Genomic DNA, 12,189 nt, shown 5'->3' on the forward strand with positions numbered 1-12,189 from the left:
GCATGAGTGTTGGTATCTACATGGTCAAGGCTCCATTTTTTGTAGCCTCCGGCAATTAAAGTTCTCTCCCGTCCATATAATTATAATTTTATTTTATTTTATTTTCATTGTTTCTTATTCGATGTTATAATGCTATATATTATATTAAATAATTTTATCGTGTAATTTCTGTTTAAGTTTTGATTCTTGAATTATTAAATTAAATTCTAAATGTTGAATGCAAACTGAACATGTTGCAAGTTTCTCTTCAGTTGAGCAGAATTAGAGTACATACTCCCCCATTCACTTGGTTAAGCACAATTATTTTTTTGCAAAAGAGCAAAGGATCTGGTCTACATTTACTTGACACTGCTCTCAGTTTGACCTTGAGTTGCAAGGCAAAGAAAGCAAAAGAGAAGATCATGATCAACAAGATCCCTTTTAGACAGATTAAGACCTCTCAACACATTGTTCATAAACAATAACCTCACCTCATTTGTCATTAGAAAAATACAACACAATTTTGAAATAGACACCTCATCCTTACCTCAATAATCTGTTTGCTAGGTTTCTTCAACCTTGTGCTTTAAACTGCAGCGACGGTGTCACTTAAGCAACAGGCTGCATGCCTAATAGCAAAAAGGCACAATAAAAAACAGGGTCAAATGATAATTAGGCAAACCCAGGGCACATAAATATAATAAGTTTGCATGAGGCTATATTATCCCAGTAGGATATTATCCCCAACTTTTCACAAAATAATTTTCAGGACATAAACATATAAATGATGCAATGTAAACCAGCAATATAACCAGTAATTTCCCATTAAAATGCCTTAAAGTATGTTATTGCATTATACATCTGCAATACAATAACCAGATATCAAGTCCAATCTTAAATACAGAAAATACAGTCAGATTGGAAATAACAATAAAATGCACCTGTAATCCCAAGTGTGATTTCTGATAAGAATTCACCAGAAAGATGAATTGGGGCTACGTCCAATCCACCCAAGAAGTGCCCGAAGGTTTCTGTCCTCAGGATCCTCAACAAGAGAAAGATAGCAGCTTCCCGAAGTTTTCCAAAGAGAAACCAAAAAACGAGTCTCAAATCCAAGCTTATCCCAAATGAGTGTCACTTCTTTAATACATCAAGCTATGACTCCTGTTTCCACTCCTTTGTTCATTTTATTCCCTCTTTTGTCACTTTAGCCCCACTTTATAATATTAAATTAACCCCATTTTAATTAATTCCTATTATGTTCTCATAAGTCAATTTAATATTCCATGAACATGATCTAAATTTTCTAATGTCCGGAAAAGGAGACATTACAGAGGCATCATACTTCAAACTGCCACTTAACTTTATTAACTGCATATAATTATACAAAGAAACATTGTTGTAAAATATCTAAGATATTGGTTTGGGTTCGGGGTGGGTGTGAGTATGCAATCCTAGTATGTGGGTGCATATCGCGTGCGCGTGCATTATATATACAAAAAAATAAGATAAATACACAAAATTGTAAAACTAAATCATTTCATAGTATGATACTTGATCATTGCAAATGCCAACTACTAAATACTTTAACATTGAACAATGAACATTGTAGTTTTGAATTTTGATTATTAATTAGAAAATGGAATACTCAATACTCAATAGCCTTAAGAGTAGTGAATTTCTTAGTTCAGTGCAGTAGCTGTCCCATGTAGTCTTAATTAAGCGGTAATTTATCAAGTTTCCGAGTCGTAGAGATGAGTTTGAGCAACGTGGCTCACTAGGTAGTCTATTCAGGATATGAGTGAGAGTTAAGCCAAGCTAGTCAAGGATGGGAAGTTCAAGTTAAGATTTGTGATGAATGAATTAGAATCTTTGGAAAATCCTTGTTCTGACATCAAATTTATCTGGGAAAGTCAAGGAAAATTATAGAAGATGACACTGATGGAGGCGTGCTGATTCCTTAAATTTGGTTGAGGCTGATATTTTTTAGAATCTCCCAAATCTAAAATCTCTATCGTAACTCCTGTAATTCTGAAACCACTCTCAAACATCTTGGCAGCATTTATGTAAAATAAAACTTAAAGCATAAGAAAGGAAGATAATGCTTCTTAAATTTTATATTATATATATATTTTCTTCCCTTAACTACCCTTGTGCACCCATAGTGTTGGGCGTGTGCCCTGTGCACATCTGCAGACACACCTGAACCCAGTTTGAACCCGATCCCGATTTGATGCTGCAGAGTGCAAACTCCGTAATATAGTAAAACATGTAACTATTGTTGTCAGTTTCTGTGTTTGGCTCTGTGTTGACACAATAGTGCACGTCTTGCACAGGGCATGACTTTTGTAAGTTAAATTATTAGTTCATGTGAATAGCCTGATTTTGTTGATTGTACAACTAATTTATTTAAACATTTTTACAATTTAAAGATACTTGTTTAAATATGATTAAGTTCATGTTTTGCAATCTTTGTTTGTACATGCAAATGATTGGTTTCAGATTTGTGTGCATAGACTCATATTGGTATGTAATATCAATATGAAATCTGAAGCCCGCGTATGCATCTGTTATTGTCTTTGCAAAGTATTTTATGTCCTCAGAATAATTGTGTGTTTGTTTCAAGGTGCATTGGTTCTGATAGTTGAAGACATTATTTCTCTTCTTGTTCTGTTGCCTTCTTTAATGTTTGATAATAGTGCCTTTGTGTGGCTACAGCAGGCCTATCCATCTTCAAGGGTTCCCAAGCAATGGGTTACAAAATGATCCCTGTATTCTGTCTTTTGGAAGGTTTTAGGTCCACATATCTGACAGTTGTTAAGCCCTTTGCACTAGACAATCAATGCATTGTCCTTCGTACTAGTATTTCAGCGGTTTTGTAGTGTATACATGTGATCACTTTTCTTACACTGACATGTGACTCAGGCTGTTAGTTAAGATGTAACTGCTTGGATGTGACTCAGGTTGCTAGTTACAGTGGATCTGCTTGGATGTGACTCAGTCCTCTTGCTATATAACTTTCTTTTCTGCTTGGTCTGCTAAAATTTGTCCAATTCTATTCTATTGCTATTTGCCCTGATGATGGATCATTGTGTTTCTTTGGCTACAGAAAAGTTACACAGAATAATCAAGAAGCAAGTGCAATGGATCTTTTAATTATTTTTATAAATGCATTTTTATGAGATAAGCAAAACATGAATCTCCAAGTAGGGTACAAAGGAATTTAGGTGGATGCTGTCATAGACACACATGTATCAATAAGACTTTTGGTAAACTAAAATTATGTATGCCAATCATGTATGGCACATGTTGGCCACAAATAATCTTTTAGATATCTTAAACATATCCAATGTCTTTATTATTTAGCGTGGGGTGAATATGATCAGGGCAGTTAAATAACTGACATCAATGCGCAAGCTATGTTTTCTCAATAAACAATAGCATGACCTGTGTTTCCACTTTTCATGGAAATGTTGGTAATTGTCAAGAACAATGTGCTTAAAATGAACTAGTGCTAGAAGCTTTAAAATTATCCTCAAATGCATCACGGAAGTATTCAAGCACAGACATGAGATGTCCACAAAGGGATTTAGGCAGATGACATAAGTATACAATGTTTCACTGAGTTCAATGGTGTCACCATGTTTGAAACACAATGATGGCACTATCAAGGAAAATCAAGTGAGCATTTGTTGGATCAACTGATAAAATTTTAAAGAACTACCTGTAAATAAAACTATGTAAATCATTTACAATATGCATGAATAAACAAACATATCATTGTATAAATTCTGGTGTTCTTTTGCTCCTTGAGAAGTTTAACAAAATTCTGTAACACCAGTGCATTATTTGATGGTTTCACTTAGGTAAGACAATAAACAATGTGCTAGTTTGGTCTAAGGAGAAAATTATGTTTTAAATGAGTGAGCTGTGACATATGTTAGCTTGGAAGTAAAAAATATGCTTTTCCAGGAGTTTTGAATGATGAAAGTTTAATGTTTTATTTAGTTTGTCTGTGATGAATTGTTTTGTTTGTTGACAGATTTGGTCATTGCATCAAACTGAAAGCAAGAAAGAGGTTCCAAAAGCATCCTATGAAAACAGTCTTTCTTATCACAGTTCTGCTGTCAACATTTTACGTTTCTCTCCATCAGGTAAGATTCTCTTCCTTTTAAATGCTTTAGCAGTTGCGATATTTTCTCCCATGTAAATGCTCAAAGGCTTGAGACATGGCTAAATGAATACTAAAGCATGCTAAAAGGATGCTCACTTAAGTAAGCATGTAATATCAATAGAGAAAAAATTGCAAAGCATGCAATTTCTGTCTCTACATAAATTAAATACAATTATTGGCAGTATGAGCAAAGATACGTGAATGGACAATTTTATGCATTGGACACTTCTTGTTTGATGGGTGATAAAATGAGTGTGATATAGATATGCTAGAAAATGGAAAGTACGCAATTTCTGACTCTACATATATAAAATCAGAGAAGCGGAAATCACAATTAATTACAAAAATATAAGATTGGCAAGTTTACCAATTCCACCTCCCACCACCTGCCTTAAATTATGTCTTTTTAGCAAAATTGCCGACTTGAGATACGAGTTTTTGACGTGTGAATGTGTTGAGGAAAAATTGGGGGAAAATCGCTTGCTTTACTTGTGTATTTTACTCACATAATTTTTTACAGTTTAATGATGAATCTTATCAACCTGAATGACATTCAAATCATTAAAGAGAATTGCCAGTAAAGATCGTGTCTGACTATGCAAGAGATATTCAAGGGAAAGTTGTTCAGATTGTTTGTAATCTTAAAACACACAATCGAGGGAAAGGAGGTCAGAACAATGGAGCTGCAATCCCAGGTTCAAATTTGTTGTCACTAATTCTATGCTTTCTACTGTAAGAAAGTTGCTCAGATTGTTTGTAATCTTACAACACACAATCGAGGGAAAGGAGGTCAGAACATTGGAGCTGCAATCCCAGGTTCAAATTTGTTGTCACTATTTCTATGCTTTCTACTGTAAGCAGATATTGGTTTTAAGACAGAATAGAATAATACAAGTATTTTTATTCTTTAAAGTTTTTTTCATCATCAACGTTTCGGATCATACTACATGATCCATCATCAGGATGCAAGAAAACAAGAAGAACTTTAAACTGTAGTATGATCCAAAATGTTGATGATGAAAAAAAACTTTGCACAATCAAATCCAGAAATCATAATTCTCATTACATGGATTGTGGAAATCTAATAGATCTGATTTTGTTTATTCTAAATTATTTTTACAACTGGCATATCAATTAAGGATTTAAATGTGAATCTGTTTAGTGGCTAATCTTAGTGAGCTACAGGAACTTATTCCTACATTTTATCCCTCCTATGTTTGCCATTAATGTTTTTATTGGGTTTATTTTGTTGCTATTTTAGATAGTGGACACTTTCCAAGGAGAAATGTGCTCATACAATTAGATAGGAGAAGATATAAATTAGATGTATAAATTGAATATATAAATTTGATGAAATATGTGTTATATTTTGAAAAAATTATGTTTCTTTTAAAATTGAATATTAAATTGTTGGATTCATTTTTAAAGATCTTATGATTCTAAATAAAAGAGATCAATGTACAAAATGGTTCAAATATTATCAAAAAGGTTCTATATTATCTTAGAATCATGAAGTTATTGCATGATCTTTACTTTATATGTGAGATAAAGCTCAAAAATTTACTTGTCTTAATTTATCAATGAGGAGAAATTTTTGAGGATCTTCTCCTATTTATTCTTCATTCCTCTTTGCTTTAATTGCTTGTTATACCAATTTGATCAAAGCTATTGAGTTATGAGTACACTCCTCTATTGGCTTTGTAGTTTGTACCATACCTAATGGTTGTGAGCATGTGTGTTGGGTTTGTCTAGGGTCTTGCTTAGGTACCTTGGGCAAAACCCAGGTTACTCCTGGGTGTACCCAAGGGATGACCAAATAAAAGATAAAATTAACGTATTTTTTTAAAAACATCTTTATAATAACACAAACATATATGTGCCAAATACTTAATCTCACTATGAAGTGATAAAATTGTGACAATGGGTGCACCATGAAGGCTTGTGTGGTTCCAAAGGCCTTTGTTTAGTTTTTGTGGTGTGCACTTGCATCTCAAGATCCCATGAAGGGTGCTGCCCCTTGACCGCATTAGAGGTGATGCTCTAGACCCCACTGGGGTTGACTCTAAATCCCCACGAGGGGTCAATAGTCAACCCCATCGGGGTCTCCACTCCCAACCTTCATGAGAGTTGTTTCCTTTTTGTAGTAGCAAGAGCCATTGACTACAACTGATTTTTCGGAACATTGCTCAATTTGCAAGTTGACTATATACAAACTAGATTGCAACTGAAAATTTGTGATCTATCACAACCGAGTTATTGCTTATGCACTATGAAATATGTTTTGTGAAATACAATGCAATCCGTGGTATGAGTATAAATAAGAAGAGTCTATGTTCTACAATTCACTGGTTGGCTTTTGTTTGCCGTGCATGTCTCTATGGCAATGCCTTTAAAATTCAAAAACAAGCTTTTGACCTCTTTTTAACACACAAATATGTATGTATATATCCTATAGAAGCATAAGTTTATAAAAAATGTGATCACGCTTGACAAATTGATAATCCACAGATATCTATATACTGGCTTGGGACAGTGATGGATTCTAGGAAGCTTGGTGACTCCTTTTCTTGGTCTGCGCTTCATTTGTCTTGTACTTCCTTTTCTGTTTGTGGACGAGTATTCCCATTTTTGTTATTAGTGCTTCATGGTGTAATATTCCTTTCCTTAGCGTGTTGTGCTTTATGGGAATGTGTCCCCTAGACTTATAGAGCAACCCCATCCCCTGTACGATATAGGGATGTGGGGACAGATCTTCACTGTCTGCAATGGCATTTCAAAATTGACAGATTGGGTACTGTCCCCAGAACATCACTTTGAGAGTAAGAGGGTACGGGGGTATGTGTAAAAGTACCTGGGATGGCTAGGGGACAGCTAGAAGTCCCCTTCCTGTCTTGGTGATTTTTGGTCGTCCCCAATGGCCCAAGCTATTTTGGATTGCCAGTATTAGAAATCAGAAATTTTGAAATTTGAGAAAAAGGATGTCTGGCCCACAAGCACACTCAAATGGCATTTAACAACATCAAATTTTAGTCTAAGCATAAAATAACCAGAAAGAAGAAAATAAATTCATTTTCGCATTCGCAAAGGAGAAGAGCAGCAAGAGAAGGAGCAGCTGGTCAAGGAGTGAATAATGATTGAAAAGGGAGGTTAGGGCATCAATCTACTTGATTTAGACTTTAGACCTACCATCTACTGATTATGGACAGTTATATATTATTACAGACTTCTATGTTTACTGTTTAACAGTTTTGTTATAAAATTTACATTTTAATATTTAATGTTATTTCATTGTTGAAAATTGGAGCGTTTTAGCATTTTTGCTATCTATATGCCACATATTGACAATGAAAGCATTTGAATTTTGTTTTTCTCCTTGTTGATTCACATGTGAAATCTCAATTTAAGTGTTATGCTATGTGTTAAACTTCTAAAATGTCTACGATGAATGCTTTATCAATGTTATTATATGAATATTTGAGAGAAGGTGTTTCTTATTGACTGCTGCTGTTATTAGTGGACATGGGTTTTTAACAGAAGGAAGAAACATCTAAATTCTAAAGTGCAACCTTAATATTTCGATACTCATAAAATTTGTTTTTCTGGTATTATTAAAAACTATTGTCTTTGTAGTTTCATCTTAAGTTGCATTTTTTATATTGAATAATCAGTCAGATCATTGCTGGCTAAACAAGTATATTTTGCAATGGTAAATATTAGAGAAACAAGAACATTGAAGTTGAACAATAAACTTATTAGTAGAAGGGAGGTTGTCGAACTATATACCAGAATATATTTAAAAACTACCAGCCAAAGATTTAGGTTCATTTTAATTCTGGTATCAAGCACGGATGTATAGCTTATATCCTCATGGAACGAAAACATTGACATTATTGATAGTCGAGACAAGGGTCTATTGCGATGTGTGTGCACATTTTGGCTGCATGTTTTCTTTTTCCTTTAGCAATTAAAATTTCAAGCTTTAGGAACACACTATTGATATGTAGAACGAGACTTTAGAAACCTAGAGGTAAGGTTAGAGGGCAGATTTAAAATGTGGGTGCAAGCACAACTCATGAGGTTGTTCTCCTTTTTTCTCATTTTTGTTTAAGTCTCTCACAGGTTTATGGACAATGGATATCCATTGATATTGGGTTCTCCTATAATTTCCTGCTTGAAGTATGTACAGATGAGAGTGAATAGTTTCTCCAATACATAGTATGTCAAACTGATGTTGCTTTATTGGCCCTTAGCATGTTTGTAGAAATTCATCCAATGTATTTATACTGAAGTCAAACTGAGTTTTCTTCTAGCAATTTTTTTTTTCAGCTTTAGGAAGACCCTATTGATATGTAGAATCCAACTTTAGAAACTAGATAAAGTCTTTGGGCAGATTTAGAATGCAAGTGCAAGCACAAGTCACAGGGTCATTACTATTTCAACTGATTTCTACTAAAGTCTTTCACAGAATTATGCACAATTGCAATATCTTGATTTTGGTTTTCCTTCAATTTTTTGCTTCAAGTATGAGTGAACCATCCCTCCAATGTAGTTGTACTGAACTCTATTTGCCAATCACTGATTTCTGACTAGCTTGGAGATATCAAGCACTCAATGGTGATAAAATAATCAAATTGTGTTTCTGAATCTGCTTTGGCAACCCATATCTAATGTTTTGAACTTTTGTGCAATGCAATCAGTGATATGGAATTAAACAATAAAAATCTATTTTCTACAATTAATGGCTTGAACTCATATTTTATTGCTCTGAATATATTTATGATATGGATATTCCGATTGTACTATATGAAAAGGGAAACAATGGTATATGTGGACAAGTTTTTAGTTCCCCATTCATGAGTTGTACATTAGGAAGGAATGATGCCTCCAATGGGCTCAAGTGGTGACTCAAGCTCTAGGGGACAATGTTTTCTTCCTTTACTTTAATGTAGCTAAAATGAAATGAGAATGATTGAGTGATTAAATATATCTAATAGAAAAGTCATATAAACTGATATTGAGCCAAAATCGACGGAAACAGAAATCAAAACATGAAGCACACTTTTTCCAGCCAAGCCATTTTTGTAAAAAATGGCAGGGGCATATTGGAAAATCTATTTGTTCTTGGTACTTTTGGATGAAGTTTTCATGGAATCTGCAACTATTGTATTAGTATAGTTTCATATCCCATTCCTGCACAAAGAAAAACGTGGAAAAATTGCTTGCCTTGGTCAAACCTTTGTTTAGGAGTCAAACTTGAAATATGATAGAAATTGCATAAAGGAATAACGTGAAAAGACTGATTGCTGATTTACCCTGCATAAATCCTCATGGACGGATGTAGAAATTGATTAAATCTGTGAAGATATTTAAGTGTTCTTGGAATCCAAAGATTTGAACTTGGAATGTGATGTAGGATCAAGGACTCCCTCACAAATGTATAGATTTATGATTTGCCACTCCAAGATCTAGAATGTAGATATGCTTCATAACCACATGTAATGAAGGAGAGAGAGAAGGATTAATGATTGGATCTTCTTGCTTGATTGAGAATTTCACTACTTCACCATCATGGGAGAGAAACTTGCATCAGTTAAGATTACCTTTGATTTGATGGATCTTGAAGAAATGGAGACTTGGAGATCTTGAATTGGATGATTACCTTCTAATCTTGATTCCAAATCTTTAATTGTTCAAGTTGATTGCTTGATTGCTAGCTTGCACTTGATTGATTGTTTCATTGATTCTTGATTCTTAATAATTAATGTTTTATTCTTACCAGATGAGGGGAGGGGAGGTCTTTTTATGCTTAATTCCCACATTTTAGGATCCAGATTTGATCTAGGCCAATCACAAAAGAAAAGATGTGAAGATCTCAATATTGGACTCTAGGCAAAATTTGGGCCCAAAACCCTTGGGGCATATTGCATTGGCAATGTATCTCAGGGAAAACAACTCAAATTTCACGAGATCAGAGATAATGAATGGGTGTGGTAGAAGAAAATAAAAGGCACTAGGATCAAGCATAACGAACATTTAGTGCTCAAAATCACCAAAATGGGGCCTAATAGGTCTTAAACCATCCAATACTATGCTAAGTTTTAGGGCTATACATTTAGCCCCACTTTAGGGAGAGTATCAGACGAACTCATGCTCACGGTAAAGTAGATGAATGCACAAAAACATTCTTATGAAGGTCAAGGAGGCAAGAAACATCAAGCCCCAAGGAACACAAGTCTTCATCAAATACAAAACCAAGATAAGAGAGAAGAAAGAAAAGAAGAAATGAGTGTGATCACTAGCCTAGGAAGAGATTGCCTTATTATGGACCACACAAATGGAAAATTGCAAAAGATAGTGTTGAAAGGTCCAACAAGTTGTGTTATCCTAATGAACCCATTAAAAATGACCAATCCTTAAGGAAAGCATTGTCTCCGTTAAGGATCCCACAAAGGGATGATCAAGCCTAAGGAAAACATTGTCTCCTTAGGGATCAAGAAAAGCGATTAGGCCTAAGGAAAACTTTGTCCCCTTAGGGATAAAAAAATTGATCATGCCTAAAGGAAGCATGACAACATCTAAAAGCTAAACTAAAATGTAAATCTAACCAAGGGGGACACTTGTTTTGTTTTTCAAACTTTCTAAGTGTCCCCTTGATAAGAGTTACGTTTTAGTTCATTTTTTAGCCAATACCAAGGAAGCATTGTCTCCTTAGGGATCAAGAATAGCAATTAAATCTAAGGAAAGCATTGTTTCCTTAGGGATCAAGAAAAAGCGGTCAAGCCTAAGGAAAGTATTACCTTGTCAAGGATCAAATAAGAAGGATAAGTCTTTTAGGAAAACCTTGTCTCCATTAAGGGATCCAATGAAAAGGATAAACACAAGGAAAACATTGTCTCCTTGGTCATCCACAAGAGAGATTGCATTAAATCTTCATATGCGTGTGTGCAAAATGTGAACACAGAATAGAGTGTATGCTCCTACGTTAAAGCAATTGCAAACACCTTAACGAGAGTAATGGCTTTAACATAGCATACATGCACCCACAAAAAATGTTTGCTTTATGAGATGCCCCCAAGAAAGGACAAGTCAAGGAAAACAAGCAGACAAAGCACATAAGACATCTACTAAACAATATGATCATATGATAATAATTGAGATATTATATCAAAATGAACTTACATCATCTCCCCAAGGTAGTAGAACTACAAGCACAATGGAAGAATGTCACGTAAGAGTTATAGAGAAGAGTCTTTTTGGGCCAGTGTCATGGAGACCAAAAAAATAGGTAGTTACATGCAACATAAAAAATTAAGAGGTTGTGGTGTGTTGTAAAGGTGACATGTATATTAAACCCCATAATTTTAGATCCCGTTAGGGAAAACGAAAGAGGGGCCTTCAAGCGTAACCTTCCAAAGGGCCCAATTGATATTAGCACCACCCAAAGCGGATGTGAGAGGTGCCAATGCTGAATCAAAGTCCTTTTCCAAGATGTACACTCGAAGGATTCTTTTGTATATGATGTTCTTTACCTTTAGTGTTGTGTTATTAATTGATTTGATTAAGTGTTTGTTTAGATTGACCAATTGAATTGCAAGGAATGCAAAGAAACACATATGATAGCTAAGCACATAAAAGGATTGGATTTGATACATCAAAGTAAGTGCTATTAAACAAAAAATGAGGAATCAAACTCACCTTGAAAGCCAATAGGAGGGGCCAATTCAAGTTTGAAAATTGGTTGTCAAACTGTGTAAGAAATTGGAACATGGTTAGATTTGGGACCTTGAAATTGGGCTTTGCTAATCTTGAAAATCTAGGACCCTCTAGTAAAGGATGACCTCAAGGGTCCAGGCCGACTTGGGGTCGAGGTCTACTTGGATTGAGGTCGAGATCGACCTCAATCTACTTTGCATAAGAAACCTACAATCTGAAAATCCGATAGAAACTTAAAACCCTAGTTTTGATATTTGAATTCATTGCTCCAAAAATTTGTAGATGTGCTCCTACACACATGAAAAATGAATTTTACAACGGGG

The 12,189-nt window shown here is 34.7% G+C and overlaps 1 protein-coding gene across 2 annotated transcripts in view; it reads left to right on the forward strand.

Annotated features, from left to right (window-relative positions):
• Positions 1-12,189, forward strand: part of LOC149552684 (chromatin assembly factor 1 subunit FAS2-like) — a 104,257-nt gene that overhangs the window by 33,796 nt on the left and 58,272 nt on the right. For both annotated transcript variants that reach the window (XM_089788249.1, XM_089788248.1), the window contains exon 2: positions 4,022-4,133. In XM_089788249.1, the coding sequence (XP_089644375.1) occupies positions 4,022-4,133 (112 nt within the window). The remainder of the gene's footprint in view (positions 1-4,021; positions 4,134-12,189) is intronic.

This window comes from Cupressus sempervirens, chromosome 6 (genome assembly GCF_028749045.1).
Source record: "Cupressus sempervirens isolate cs-2001-9-10 chromosome 6, ASM2874904v1, whole genome shotgun sequence".
NCBI classification, from domain to species: Eukaryota; Viridiplantae; Streptophyta; class Pinopsida; order Cupressales; family Cupressaceae; genus Cupressus; species Cupressus sempervirens.